General features: G+C 40.9%; 1 protein-coding gene across 1 annotated transcript in view; it reads left to right on the forward strand.

The window, feature by feature from the left end:
• The window catches only part of ehbp1l1a (EH domain binding protein 1-like 1a), a 58,447-nt gene that overhangs the window by 27,381 nt on the left and 15,791 nt on the right, over positions 1-15,275 (forward strand). The window contains exons 3-15 of the mRNA XM_058623799.1: positions 5,533-5,590; positions 5,825-5,920; positions 6,147-6,200; positions 6,279-6,457; positions 6,553-6,689; positions 7,269-7,337; positions 7,538-7,777; positions 8,013-8,183; positions 9,369-9,575; positions 10,212-10,355; positions 11,181-11,375; positions 11,511-11,570; positions 11,663-11,762. Of these exons, the coding sequence (XP_058479782.1) occupies positions 5,533-5,590; positions 5,825-5,920; positions 6,147-6,200; positions 6,279-6,457; positions 6,553-6,689; positions 7,269-7,337; positions 7,538-7,777; positions 8,013-8,183; positions 9,369-9,575; positions 10,212-10,355; positions 11,181-11,375; positions 11,511-11,570; positions 11,663-11,762 (1,710 nt within the window). The remainder of the gene's footprint in view (positions 1-5,532; positions 5,591-5,824; positions 5,921-6,146; positions 6,201-6,278; positions 6,458-6,552; positions 6,690-7,268; positions 7,338-7,537; positions 7,778-8,012; positions 8,184-9,368; positions 9,576-10,211; positions 10,356-11,180; positions 11,376-11,510; positions 11,571-11,662; positions 11,763-15,275) is intronic.

Here is a 15,275-nt window from a genome sequence, read left to right on the forward strand (position 1 = left end):
TACTCTCATAACACAGTGTTCCTGGTTGTTGTTGGTTCCTGGTTGTTATCTACAGTACACCTCATTACTTCTGCGTCTGCTGTTTGTTTGTAATGGATTAGTATATGAAGTGGTTGTAAGGATGTAGTGAGGCATCCTGTTTACTTGTGACCATGCTGTGTGGTAGTGTGTGATAATCTGGGGAAGGACAGTGGCTGTCAGTCAGGTGCAGACAGGAGGAGGAGGATGTGGTCGTCATTGTGACATCAGCACCAGCAGCCAGGGTTGAGTGAGGAATGAGGTCATAGGTTTCCCCCACCTCGCCCTGCACCACCCAACTGTCCAAAGACATTTCTGACTCGTCACCATTGATGGGTTTAAAAACAAAACAAACTGAAAGGGATAGTTGTTTTTTTTTTCTCCTGCACCAAAGTCCATAGAGAAAATCAGCATTTTTAACTTACAGTGACACAAGAGCTGCTGGTCTACTGCTGCTACGTTTTTTTTTTAATCATTTGTGTCCCTTACATAAATCCAAATGAAGGATTTCAAACAGCAAAGTCACAAAACAACATATTTCTATGAATATATGGAGGCAGCAGTGTATTGACAACTCATGCTTGCGTAAAATTGCTTTTTTTCTCTATGGAATTTGGTGCAGGGGAGTGCGAGGTTTACCACTTAGATAAAAAGCAGTAAACTTACTTTTAAGATGTTATAAAATAAAACATTGTATTATTGAAATTTGATTTGGTTCGTCATATTCAAATTAAAGATAGGTTTTTCTGTGGTTGATGCTGATTTTCAGAAATCGGGGCAACTGATTGTCCGATAATTCATGCAGGGTTTTTCAGGTTGTCATCAGGTCAGGTAATCAAAAAAACATAAATTTTTTATATTGAAAAAAGTAACATTTATCAAGTTTCTGAGTACAAAAATGTGTAATTTGTAATAATTGTCCAATTAATAAATAATAATCTGCCAATGCTGTTTATTAAGAAATGGTAAGTGTGTTCAGTTAGACAGATATCGATATATCTTGCAATATATTGATTATCACAGAATTGTCGCATCATGATATTATTGATATCATGTATTGCGTATCGTATCGTGAGGTACCCTGTGATTTCCATCCCCAAAACTGAACACAACCAGCAAGAATTGAAAGCTTGCTAACTTAAATCAAATTCAAATGTACGCATTGTGGGCTTAACTGGAACTGGAAGCCGTCTTAACTAAAGCTAAATAGCAATAAACTGTAACATCAGGTCCAACCCTGTAAACACACACACACACACACACCAGTTGCCGAGTGACTGACTCACATGAACAGGCCTCTGCCTAACTATTTTGCAAGCAGATACAGCTGAAATCCCAGCACAGCCTTTGACTAACGCGCGTGTCCAGACATATGCTAACCCTCAGTGTAACCATGAATAATAGGAGTCATGAAGTGCATAATAATAGTCTTTATTCAGAATAAAGAAGTCCTCTTTTTTATTTTAGTGTTAAAGGCTATAATACAACCCACTCTTATTATGAAGGAGCTTTTACGCAGGCCTGTGGCAATTCATTTATCAGCCAATAATTAACAATTAACATTAATCGCCACCTATTTTTAGTTCATCAGTTTGAATGTATGTTTAAAGAGAAAGAAAAACGAATGTTCAGCTTCTTATGATGGTCATTTTTATTAAACATACAGTATTGCAAAATGTACGTGAGTTTGCCTAAAGTTTGACTCCGGTTGGTTTTCACCACCATGTTGGCAGGAAAAATGAAACGCAAAAATGAGCAGTATCTGTTGCCAGAGTTCACTGCGTACTGTAAAAAACACAGACATCAATGTTGTATCGCAGAACCTGACAAACTATATTCAATATCTGCCCCTAAGAGGTTTTCAGGAGTATGGCAACAGCTGGAGCAGACATTATTTCCTGACCTGCAGGATTCGGACAGCTTCAACCTTCTCATAAAACTTTCTCTTGTCCTACTCCAGAGAACTCTTACATATCTGTGGATTCCCATTGCTCTGTCTTCTTTAGAGCTCACTTTATGGTAGCGATCCAGCATCACCATCTCTTGGGGTCTTTGTTTTTGTCATCCGAGGCACAACGTCAGCTATCCACCATCTTCCTGCCAAAATGGCGTTGTGTTTGTTCTGCCGTGTTCTGCAGCCACTAAAAGAGATCAGATTTAGACAGCGTTTGAGGGTCTGCAGGGAAAAGTCGATCACTAGAAATGGGCCAAAAGCTTTGTTTCGACATCCTTATACTGTCTGTTTGCAGACAAAACAGAAGCAGCCATTTTGAGGATTAGAAAACACATTTTCTGACATTTTATGCACCAAACAACTAATCCATTAATTGAGATTTACATTATGATCATGAGGTTGTGTGTAAATGGCTGCAGTCATCACTTAAGGTGTGTCAATTTCATCACAACTGTAAGTGGGTTGTGGTAGTCAGCAGGGGTTGAGGTCAGGTCATGGTAAAGGTTAGTACCTGAAATGCCCACTCATGCCACTCTGTGCTGGTGTGTGTGTGTGTGTGTGTGTGTGCGTGCGTGTCTGTGTGTGTGTGTGCTGTTCCTGTCGGCTTTAGTCTTGGCATGCTGCAGTTCCTTTAATTCCATTATCATTACTCACGCGGCAGCAGTGAGCATGTGTTTTCAATCTTCCAGCCCTGGCTTGTTTAGTGGCCCAACTCTCCCGTCACTCTGTTTATACACTTTTCAAGACGTATTATACACAGTGACCGGTTTCAGCTCGTTCCTGTTCCTATCATAGTGTGTACATGCTGTACAAATGGACGTGTATCTTGTTCTGTACAACAGTCCATGTGCAAAGGGGAACTCTTAAATGATGGGACAAATATCGTAATAGTGACATGAGTTGGACTTAACAGTTAATTATTTCCTAATCAAAATCCCAATTTGATACAGTGCCATTAGCAAATTCAGTTCACATCCTTGCAAAATATAAAGTAGTTAATATTTTTGAATAGTAACTTGTCAATGCTCCAGTACCTATAATACATATTGCTACACATAATTATTTTTTCATACACAGAATTTACATTTATGTGTTTGAGATATGCACTGTATCCTGTCAATTTAACCCTCCTGCCACCCATTGGCTTTATTTCGCACTGCACCTGATGGTTGACTGGATGACACTAATGTCTCAAGACTAACATCACAAAATTTGCGTCCATATTGATTCAGTAACGGGCCACACAATGAATGTTGCCTCGCAGCAATAACGTTGCCAGTTCGCAACCTGGTTCGGGCCTTTCTGTGTGGAGTTTGCGTGTTCTTCCCATGTGTATGTGGGTTTTCTCTGGTTTCCTCGACTGAGCACACAAAAATGAATAAGGTCATTTTCACACCTAATAGTCCCCTAGACTCGGTGCGATTGGGGGTTGCAAAGTTCTGCTGGTTCGAGTTTGCTGTCACACTTTTGCACTTCAGTGAAACGAACCCAACCTTCCCCTCCTTGCCTGAGGCGGCGCTGCATCAAGAATTACTGAAAGAGAAGACAAGACAAACAATGAACAAGAAAACTCTTCTTATCTATTGGTTAATGCAGTGCAACTTCTGTTTCCACCATATAAGAGCAAAGCATGGAGTTGCATCAGTCTTGGTTTTTTTTTATTTCGTTTTATGTGATCATACTACACATATACGCAGCAACACAATGCCCTGCTCTGTAGTCCGCTTCCTGTATTTGGTTCACTTGAAGGACTCTCTGAGCAAACGAACCAGGGTTCGATTAAGAGGGGCTGGTGTTAATGCATCCTGATGGTGAGAATGTACAGTATATTGCAGCTTCTCCAAGCATGTCAGGGAACTGTGGTGGCTTTTAAATTACTAGTAATTATGTTATTCTTCCTTATTTGCTTGGTAATTACGCTTACTTACGCTCTTATACATGAAACATGTGTTCTGGCTGGTTTGTCCATTCAGGCTGCCATAGAAACATGGCAGCATAAGTTGGTGTCGCTCTATAAAGCATGGCTCTCGCCTAAAGTACAACTACACCTGCTTTTTTAAGTGATTTTACACTTATACAAACAAACTTTAGGTAGATTTTGCCAGTGAATCGTCTTTAACGTTACAACTGGACGTCAAAAAGAAGCATGTGTCTGTTGGGCACTTGAAATTTAGCAAGCACACGCACTCACTGGTAACCTGTGGGTGACATCACAAACAGTTCACTTGCGTTTTCAACAAGCAATGACAAGAATGTGCAAAATGTGGATCAGCTGGACGCACAGTCTCCCCAAACTGATTAGGAAAAGTCACATATCACAGAGGAGTATCAGAGAGTGGGGAACAAAAACAACATGCTGCAAACACAACTGAAGCTCATTTCACCTCAAACTGGTGAAAACAAAACACTTTACAGATCTTCAATGTCACGTGTATAAGGTGGATTCTGTCTTGCGGCGCTGTGCTAGGAAAAGTCCACAGACCTCGGGGGCTGAAAACATGTTTGTAGGTCAGTCTGTTGCAACAACATTTAAAACTTGTCTGTGATAAATAGTGCAGCAGGTGTAGGACTTGCTATTAAGCCCGTGTAAAGAAAGATCAGAGTCGCAGTCGGCTATTTCTGTTCTCTGTCCCTCACTATCTTCTCACACGTCTGTCTCCCACAAACGTTCTCATTAATTCCCACAAAGGTTATCGCGATAAAAATGTTCACGTCAGTGTCTTTTCACAATTTCAGATGTTTTAATTCCACTTGAACTTAAGGGGAAAAGTTCTGACTTAAAACTATAAAATGAATTATTAATATTAGATTCAGAATATACAGCCTAGAAGTGCAAAAATTGGATCATTTAATCCAGTGGTTCTCAAACTATACAGTGATGTAAATAGTGCAAAGCAAAGTCGGATAAGGACTTTTACACAATTTTCTCTCTCATTGACCTCCTCTTCCTCACTTATCTTAAATTATTTAAAAATTAGAATTTCATATCAAGTTCAGAGCTTTTATTCGGAAAAAATATGAACTTATTCAAATAAGATTCTGTTGTTGGAATGGACGGTTAACCTAAACTTAATGTCTGGTTTGAAAAATAAAAACACTGCTGTTTTTAGGTTTGGGGAGTAAATGTCCGTAAAATAACTACTTGCATGTGTTAATAATGCACAATAAAGTAGTAAAGTGAAAATAAATAAGACAACATCCACATTATTGTTAGCTTACGGTAGCAAACGTGGGTTTATGTTTCTGACTGAAGATGTTTTAAGGCACTTGAATATCACATGAAGATATTTTGGCCTAAATATTCAATTGCTTACAAAAAAATTGGCCCTAGACCACATTTACTTGCTGATCCCTGATTTAAACAATTGATTTAAAGAGAGACTGAAGTAAAGAGGGTAAATAATCTCTGAGGGCTATGGTGTTATTGTTGTTCCCCCATGAAGTCACAGGCCAGAACATGTTCGTGCAGTGGAACTGAAGTTATTCTATAATGATGCACTTGCAGTGGAACGGATAAAATCAACTGTTGCGTCATCAAAATGTTTCTGCTGTGATTTCAGGCAACCAGACAAACTGAGAGTGGTGTGGATCAGGAGGAGCAGACGTCACAGCACAAAGGTAATAAAGCAAAGGAGGCATTACGTTACGTTAAGGCTCATTTAGAAACACTTGAAATAGACATGTTTCTAAGAGTAGAAAAGGCTAAAGAAGACAGTTGAGTGGTTCAAGAGGATCCACTTCCGTTTGGGGTTGTATTAAAACTGCACAGAGACAGAAAAGACGGCCCATGGGCAAGTTAGGCCACATTTCTGAGATTGAATCTTCAGCTTCTTGTCTCGTGTCTTCTTTCAGCTCCACAGTTGGCAACCAGGGATTAAGAATCCTTACAGAGGCCTGGTGCTCTGGCAGGTTCCAGAGAGTTTGGACATCACTGTCACACTCTTCAAGGTAGGAATTACTGACCTAGTATGTTTAATTGGAGTTAGGACTATGAGGAAAATTGGATTGGAAGTTAAAAAAAATACCCCTGTCCAATTTTGGATTGCTGAAATAAAGTCTACTGTCCAATCGCCCAACCCTTACACTTTATTTTATTCCTAATTGGGGAAATTACTCAGTAATTTATCTGGATTAAGAATGTCATGGCTAAGGAATCAATCTTGTTCTTCAACAGGAACCCACCGCAGAGGAGTTTGAGGACAAAGAATGGACATTTGTCATAGAAAACGTGAGTCTGACCCCGTCTCCTTAGCTGTGGTTTGATGACTTTTAAACTTTAAAATCATACATTTGCTTCACCTGTCAGGAGACGAAAGGCCGTAGGAAGGTGCTGGCGTCAGGTGACATCAACATGAAGAAGTACGCCAGTGCCACGCCGGGGCAGTACGACGTCATACTGAAGCTGAAACCGCAGTCTGTGAAAGTGGTGGACGCCACACTGAAACTCAGCTTGTCCTGTGTCTTTCTCAAAGAGGGGAAGGCCACGTAAGTCCTCAACTGAGCAGCGGATCATCTAAAGTATAAAGTTCTCTCAAACACAGACATGACACATGTTTTTTTTGTTTTTTTTCTGCCTTCAGGGATGAGGACATGCAGAGTCTGGCCAGTCTGATGAGTATGAAGCAGAGCGACATCGGCAACTTGGAGGATTTTAACGACAGTGATGATGAAGCAGGGGAAGAGCGAAGAGCCAGCCATGGACCTGCTCATTTTGCCGGTAACACAAAGCACACAGTGGGAGATGAAATAATCCCTAAACGGCGGTTTTTACATGCCTATCATTAAGAAAACATCCGTACACTATAATATGGCGATGTTTAATGGCGTGATACTGTACAGTATTGACTATTTGAATGTCTACAGTGGTTTTGTGTTGTAATTAAGCCTCCAACCACTAGTTAGCAGTAGGCTGTCAGCCATTTGACTCCCAGTGAGACTCTTGAGAGACGTCTTTTTTATTTTGAGTTTTCATGAAATCAATTCTCATATTATTTTATTCATAGTCTCCTGAAAATATCGCAATATGTCACTTCTGTATCGCAATATGTATCGTAGGCAGATTCTTGCAGATTCTCTCTGCAATATTCTCCAGTTTGAAGACTAAAAAGTGTAAATAAAGTATCTATAATCTAGGTGAGGTTATTGTCAGTGTCAAGAAAAGACGAAAGTCCCTTCTCTTTTTCTTTATTTTACATTTTTTAGAAGCTTTTGCTTCCTCTTTCATTTTTATCTTTCCCATTTAAGTCACTTCCCCTTTCTTTTAATTGCTCTGTTCCCCTTTTTCTTTGTGTAACAGCTTCTGCTCTTTCCACCACACGAGTGCACGACCTGGCTTGGAGGCCTGCAGTTGAATCAGGCCCCACAGGTATCTTTTTTCTCTTTCCTGGTTTACTCTCCCTCCTCTCTGATCTGGTCCGGTGTCGCTGACAGTTTTCCATATTCAACATTATGTAATATGATGGGGGTTTTTTTCTGTGTGTACTTTGTATTGTTCTGAGCACTAACGTAACCACTCATTTGAGTTTCACTTGTCCCCGTTCGTCTCATGTCATTTCTGTCACTCAGAGATGGCTTGGAAAACGTCTTCCGGCATTTCCTCCACCATCTCGGCCCCATTTCATCCTCTTCCTCCTCTGCCTGAAACCACACATCCCACTGTTCCATCCTCTTTATTGCGAACCCACACTCGACCACCAAGCACTAACCAGCAGACTCGGCCCTCCCCCTACGCCTACTCATTACCGGCCTTTACACGTGCTCACCCCCCTGCACTTCCAAAAATCTTCCAGCCCGGTGTCGGATCAGGTATCGCTGCACAGATAGTCCTCATCCCGTGTGCTGTCCTGTCTCTGTTGGATGAGATTATGTTGGCAGATTATTTCAAACTAGCTTTGATTAGTTTAGATCACATTCACTTATTTTCTGTGGCTTCTGTCTGCCATTTGTGTTTCTGTCTTTTTATTTGTTTTCTCCCCTTTTTTCCCTTCTCTTTCTGCCTTGTTCTGTGTCCCCCTCTGCTATGGTTTCGTGCCCACTTAAGCTCCTCGTAGGCCCCATAGCTTCCACAGTGACTCCTGTCCAGCTGAGGGCTTTGAGATGAAGGCTCTCTCTACCTTCGCCCCACCTGAAGTTCTCCCTGTCCCTACTCAATCCACATCTCCTTCTGATCCTTCTCTCCATCCTCCTTCGTTCTCTCACACCTCACAAACAGGTACTGCGCTGTACTATGGGGACTGTTAAGTTCTCAAGGAAAAACATGTTAAAAACAGTACATTTCACTCAAATGCCTCAGAGAATAAAATGAAGAAATCACGTTCCATATTCCAAACTTCAGTGTCACATCATAACATTCTGCAAAAACACAATTCTGCCCTGTATTTATCACCGCAACTCAGAAACCATATCCTGCAACTTTTCTGGGGCAAACAGCTGTAAGGCTGTATATCCAGTTTTTCCACTTCTCAGCTTGCGAATAGTGAACACTTTTTGGTTTAGCGTTTCTTTTTGGTTGGGTACTTTGAGTCTGGTGTTCCTTTATAATTACTGTTACTTCTGTAGACAGTGAAAGCTCTCAGTTTGTTTGTTTGTTTTACCCCGGCTTGAATTTCCAGTTAGAAAGCTGTAAAACCAGTTTAGTTCAGGAACTACTTCTGTTGTTTACTCTTTATATACAGTGTATGTAGGGTATGATAATTGTCACTTAACAGTCAGGCAGCAGGAAAAAAATATATCTTTATAGTGGATTATTAATCCACAACTTTAGTTTTGATGCAGTATTAGCTTTGGAATGCTTCTTACCTCACTGTTTTGCTATCTTAGGGCTCATACACCTGAGAACAAGTATGGGAGAATCCGCAGAGGTCTTGCATTGTTTTAGCTTTTTATCCACACAGAATGCTGAGCAAGATCCCATGTCCTCCGCTCAAGCTTCCATTTACATCACAAGTCTTAGGTCGGAGTTGGACACCTCCAAGTTGATTATTTCCAGTTGAGAAGTTGGAAAAAACATGTACGCAAAAGTATCTCGGACTAGCCACAGAAGTGGTTAACAGTAAGTTAACAGTATAACAGTATAGGTATCAGTGTTTGTACGAGTGGCTGTCTTTCAAAGTCAGAATATCCAACCTGAGGGTGGTGGTCCTGTTGATTAAATTTCCCCTCAACTTGAAAATTCCAACTTCTAACTAGAACTGGAACACACCATTAATGCATAATCTTCACATTTTCTGTTTTCTGTGTATTTCTGTGGCAGCGTTACAGCGTCACACACCGACCTGGCATATACAGTATATACTACACCATTTAGAGTTCTTTTGAAAAGAAAAGAAAAGATAAAATTGATTGAATTGGATAAGGGCCTGATTTGTCTGCCGCTGTTCCCGTCTTCCTCTCTCAGCGCAACCTAATATGTGGAGAGCGCAGAGTGTTCCCTCCGTTTCTTCTGTCTCCTCCGCCTCCTCCTCATCAGTTCCTCCCAGCTCCTTCTCTGTTGTACCTCCACCACCTTCTGCACCCAGACAGCCCAATATATGCCCCACCTCTCTGGGGGACCCCGGCTCAACCCTCACCAGACCTACTAGTCTGCCAACTGCCCCAGAGACAGGTACAGGGAGAGAAATAGGCCTGGGTCATACTCTCTGCGTCTCTGACCCTTTGTGTACACACAGAAGCACCTCCATTTTGTGGCCATTTTGTGCCATACTCTTCTATTTATAATAAAGAGACAATGAAGAAAACAGTTAACCATGGACACCAACTTGATGGCATGCAAGGAGGTCGGCTGGTCCATTGTCTGGCACGATTCCACCATCATTAGCACAAGCTTGAATTTTAAACAACTTAACCAAGTCTAGTGAAGCATTTCCACCATATTTTGGGTTTATTGATCGTTTCGTATTAAAAAATGTTCCAGTTGTTTTGGCCAGACTGGGTCTGAGATAGCTCATTCCTAACTGCTACTGCACCTAGACATGCACAAGAGCGGAAGCAACCCTTTTCTGCCGATATCTCTTGAATTTCGTATCCAAACACCCCTAAAGTTGGTACCGCCGCGCAAACTAGTGTCCTAAGTAAGTGATCTGCCAGTTTTGCAATGAACAGGCACTCTACGGACCCAGAAAGCTGACAGTATGACCCAGCCCTCTCACAGTGTAGGCCCTGTGTACGTCACAGGTTTTTATTTCACAAACCTGTTCCTCTGTCCTGCCATGTTTTTGTTTCTCCTTCCTCTCTTTTCCAGCGCCGTGGCAGAGTGAATGGAGGCCTCCTAAATCTCAGGCCCCTCTAGCGCAGACAAAGTTCTCCCCTAAGTTCCTGCATCTCTCGGCCAGTGATCCCGGAGAGTCTGCAGTGGAGCAGAAAAAGCAGAGAATAGAGATGCCATGTAATGCTGCTTTACCTATAACCTAACTCATGCCTGCCATCATCCATAACAGACACTGCCTGAGCTTCCTTTTTTTAGTCTGTTCTCTGACTCTGACTTCTATGATCACTATCATGGAGCTTTACTCCCTGCTTATTGACTCTATAATAGCATTATTTAAATAGCATTTTTCAAAACAAGGTTACAAAGTGCTTTGCAAAATAACAACAAAATAAAACAATAAACATGATGACAAACCCAAAACACTTGCCATTTAACCACCAAACTTGTGGTTCAACAGCACCCGGCTCTGTTTTCTAATACACAGCCGCCGCCAATTGCTAAATACTTTACATAAACAAATGTCCCCACGTGTCTATGGTATGAAAATATGTCAGCCTCATGTTGAAATTGGCTTGTTTACACTATTTTGTGTGTTTTTTTTCAAAAGCAATTTACTTTTCGGTGTGTACAAGAAAAAATAATCAATTTTGACGGTTTTATCAACAAACACAAAAGAAACTGCACGTCTCTCTGTTTGTGTGTGTGTTTTTGAATTGAAGCCGCAGCAGAGCTTACATATTTAAATAATGATATTTATTTGAGACTTGTGTAATAACTGAATGTGTTGATTTAACCGCTTCTTCCTCTGTCCTATTTCTGTCCCACAACCTTTAACTGCAAACTTGTTGTTTAACTTTTGTCCCCTCTGAGAACTAACACTAGAGAAAATGTCCACTGAAAAGATCCTCAAAACTTGCCTTACTGACATTACTTCTATATTCTTTCTGTCCTGTCCTCTTTCTTCCCCTCCTTCGTATCTTTCCTACCTTTCCTCTGTGTCAGCGTCATCCTCTCAGACTTTGGAACAGAAACCTCAAGGAGGGTTTGGATTTGTTCCTTCCTGGAGACCTCAGGTCACCTCTATAATAGAACCTACACCTCCTCCAAAGCCTTCCTCTGTTCTTTTTCTCTCTGGGTCTCCTCCTCTTCCTCATACACCCCAAACTGCAATAGTCTACCCCAGTGTCCAAGATACAGGTACAAGATGAGAAAGGAGCAAGAGACATCATGTTCCTGCATCACTCAATACATCCAATGTGCAATGACTCCCCCTACTGGTTGTTTTCATTTAAAAACGGGTGGTTATTTTGTCCATGTTTTCTTTCCTTTTAGAATTCAAAAGGCAGTTGAGCACGCTGAGTGAAGAGGACAACCAGTGCACAACATCTACAAGTAAGCATGAACATAGATTTAAGTAAATTAATTTTAAAAGTAGTGATGATACATACAGTAAATTGCTGTCTTAATATTGTGTTGTTGTTCAGCCCCTGATCCAAGATCACCATCAAGGCCAGAGCCATCCAGGACTTCAGAAAGAAAAAGAGACATGTCTTTTGGAATTGAAGTCATTAAGACATCTGCAGGGTGAGTACATATGACAGGCTGCCCAATCGTGGCTGGTGTGGTTGGCATGGCACAAAAAAACATTTGTTGCGTCAAATGAGTTTCAAAACGATTTAAGAGAGTGCTGCATGGATTGTCTTCACTGAAAAAGTAAGAAAATTAACTGATTAACTCATTTGTAAATTACCTTTTAAACAAAATAAAAACATCAATCCTTCACAAAGGCATTTATTTAATTTAAATGTATATCAGGTTTGGCAGTGACAAATAAAATTCCTTTGAAGAATTAATATATTAGATGTAGGTAGATCTTCAAAGACGAGGAGAAAGACAGCAAGTATTCTTTTTTCCCCTGTTTTATTTCAATCCAACGTTATTAAAACACCCACAGTAGACCAAAGCTGAGTTCAGACATAAAACTTGGCCACATCAAACTCATCTGTCAAGCTTTGCTTGTAATCATCAAGACAGAAAATATATTAAAGGTTCAATGAAAGCAACATTTCAAAGGATGACTTAAGGAAGATTTAAAATGTGCATTATATTTCAAGTGTAGGGTGTTTTTGAGCAGAGACAGGCAGTTGCAGCCATCTTGAAAAACTTGAAAAGTGTTTTCTGTCTTCAGCTCACAAACAAACTCCGTTTGTTTGGCTTGAAAATGCTTTGCGGAATGATGGAATGCACCAATGGTCAGAATTGCCATAAATATTTCCTTTAAAATCCCATGAAGCAAGATCCCATTGTCCTCTATTAAGCAGCTTCCCCTGCCTTTAATCTTATGGCAGTGTTTCAAAGCCGCACAAATTATCACTGCATTTCTTATTTGGCTACAAATAAAATGTTCTTTGCTTCACATATGGTATTTTTAAAAGTCCCGTTAAAATGTCTCTGCTGCTTTGCCAGAACCTGGTTGTCACTTATGACTAAATGTTTTTTGGTTCAGTGTCTGGTTTGAGTATGCTGCAGTATGTTTTTCCTGTATAAAATGTTGTAGCTCCATTTTACATTGCTGGCTTGTTTGGTGTTGGAGCAAAAGTTTGTGATTATGGCTATTGGGTATTACTGCATTCCTGCAGTGGAGACTTTCCTTACATCATTATGTCTGTTTACCCCTCAGACCTAAGAGTATGGCGTCACTTCTGACCTCTAGTCCCAGATCTCCCGTAGCCACAGAGCCAAGTAGTTTTGAGATGCTGAAAACACAGATGGATCAGGCAGACTCAAGGATGACAAGGGCATTTGCCAAAGTCCAGCCAGCAATTTCCCCAAACAACTCTGGATCTAAGCAAAGCGTTGACTTTCGTGATACAACTTCCGCTTCAGTTATGGATTCAGTTCTGGTTCCAGCCAGCAGTCACATGTCTGAGATGTCCATTCAGTTAGGGAATCCAGTAGCCCAATCTGAACCTGTTCAGGAATCTTTGTCGCATTTGCCTCAAACTGCTTCACCTTCTGATATAAGACCAATATCAAGGGTAGGAGCGTTCTACAAAAAAGAAGCCGTAACTGTGGATTTGCGGTAAGTGTGGCATGATGTTGTGTCAGTTAATGCCTATCAATTCTGTAGTCCTGTAAATACATCTAAGGGTCTATGAAAACCTTGCTTCTGACATCAATCTTTGGTGTATTCTGCTTCTTCAGAAATGAGAGCTTGTCAGCCTTGCATTGTCTCAGCAACACCAATTCTACCATTTCTCCAATGGCGATGAACACAGTGCCTGAAGCTCAGTCTGGAAAACAGCCCATCTCAGCAATCTCTCGGTTGGAGAAACCACAAAGCGATGCACCAAGTATCGGCCCTGCTCTTTCAGTACCATTTGTGGATGAGAAAATCTCGTGCAAAATAGCTTCCTCAGACAATGACACATTGGGACTAAGCTCTCATTTGGAATTTCTCTCTGGGCAGCAGACCTCAACAAATAATTTTTCAAATCAGAGAGAAGAGTCGGGTGTAAATTTAGCATTGTCTTCAACTAATAGCCTTGTGGCCCATAGTTTGGAGTCAGGACATCTTCAAGAGGAAATGAGAGCGAAAAGTTGCACACGGTCAAGGAATATGAGGCCATTGTGTGAAAGAGATGTAAGAGTAGTAGAGGAGGTTGTGTTAACAAACCCTGCACTCTGCATAGATGAAAAGTCTGTATACATATCTAAGGTTGAACTTGGTCCACTGTTTCCAAAAGAGGGTTCTGTTTCTCATTTACCATCCAATGAACAGCCTGATGTCCCAGTTGAAGGAAGAGAACCATGTATGACTGAGATAGTGTTGTGTTGTTCACAATATTCCAAGATTCCTGGGATGTCTACGATATATCAGTCACAAGTTACAGTTTGGCCTGATGATAGCAGGTTATTTTTCCAGAGGTTATCCAGCAAGAGGTTGCAATTACTGTTGTATTTGGATTATTTTAATCCCACTCGTGAGGAGACTGTTGGAATAGCTAAAATGGTGGACATGACACCATCATGCTCAAAGTCTGCCAGTATCCCTGGATTCCCATCTGCTTCAAAACAGGAACCAAACATGGCTCAGTTTTTACCCACATGCCCTCAAGTTTGCAGTGTTCCAGGTTTAGCTTCAATTAGACCAGGAACTGGATACGAAAAGAATGTTTGGAACAGAGGTTCTCTGTGGGCAAACAAGTTACAGATGAAAGAACCATTTGTTTTATACAAGTCCTGTGTCCAGGAACAAGATATCCGTGACACAGATATGATAAAGGTCATGGTGGCCATGTTGCCAACATGTTCTAGAAAAGCCAGTATTCCCGGTTTTCCATCTGTGCCATTGCAAAAGGCTTGCAAAACTCCAAGTATGGTCGATAGCCTCCCTACATGCCCCAAACAGACAATGATTGCAGGCATGCCATTTAGACAAGGAATTGTGGAATATGATGGTAGCTGGAATAGTTTTAGGGAATTAATATCAGAAAGACCAATGAGAAGTAATCCTATTTTGGCTCATGAAAAGTCATTTCAGGATATAGGCCACCTGAATCTGAATATGATAAATATGTTACCATCTTGTCCCAGTAAGGCAATCATTCCAGGTTTTCCCTGTGTACCACATAAAGAAGCAAGTGTACCCTGTGTTCCATTTGCACCGAAGCAAGATCCTGGTTTACACTCTAAAGAGCCGGTTAGTACTCCAGATGAAGGTTTGGTTATTAATCGGGATATCATGTTAGCAAAGCCGATTCAAGATATATCATGCCATGTGAGCATGCCCACTATACCACCTACATTTCCTATTCTTGTATATACATGCCCTAAACTTGCCCAAACTCCCGGTATGCCATCTCGAGATCAAATCACTTCTCAGAACCAAGATTGGCATGTATTGAGGAGATTAATTAATAAGAAACCACAAAAGAGCATACAACATTGTATTGTTCAGTGGCTACCAAAAGATACAGAAACCATTAAAGATGGTAGAATGGTGCATTTGTTAATGTGTTGCCCACAAAAATCCAGTGTTTATGGCTTACCTTCTGCTCCACAACAAGAACCTTGTATGGTCAATATATTGCCCTC

The sequence above is a fragment of the Solea solea genome, chromosome 3 (genome assembly GCF_958295425.1).
Source record: "Solea solea chromosome 3, fSolSol10.1, whole genome shotgun sequence".
NCBI lineage: Eukaryota > Metazoa > Chordata > Actinopteri > Pleuronectiformes > Soleidae > Solea > Solea solea.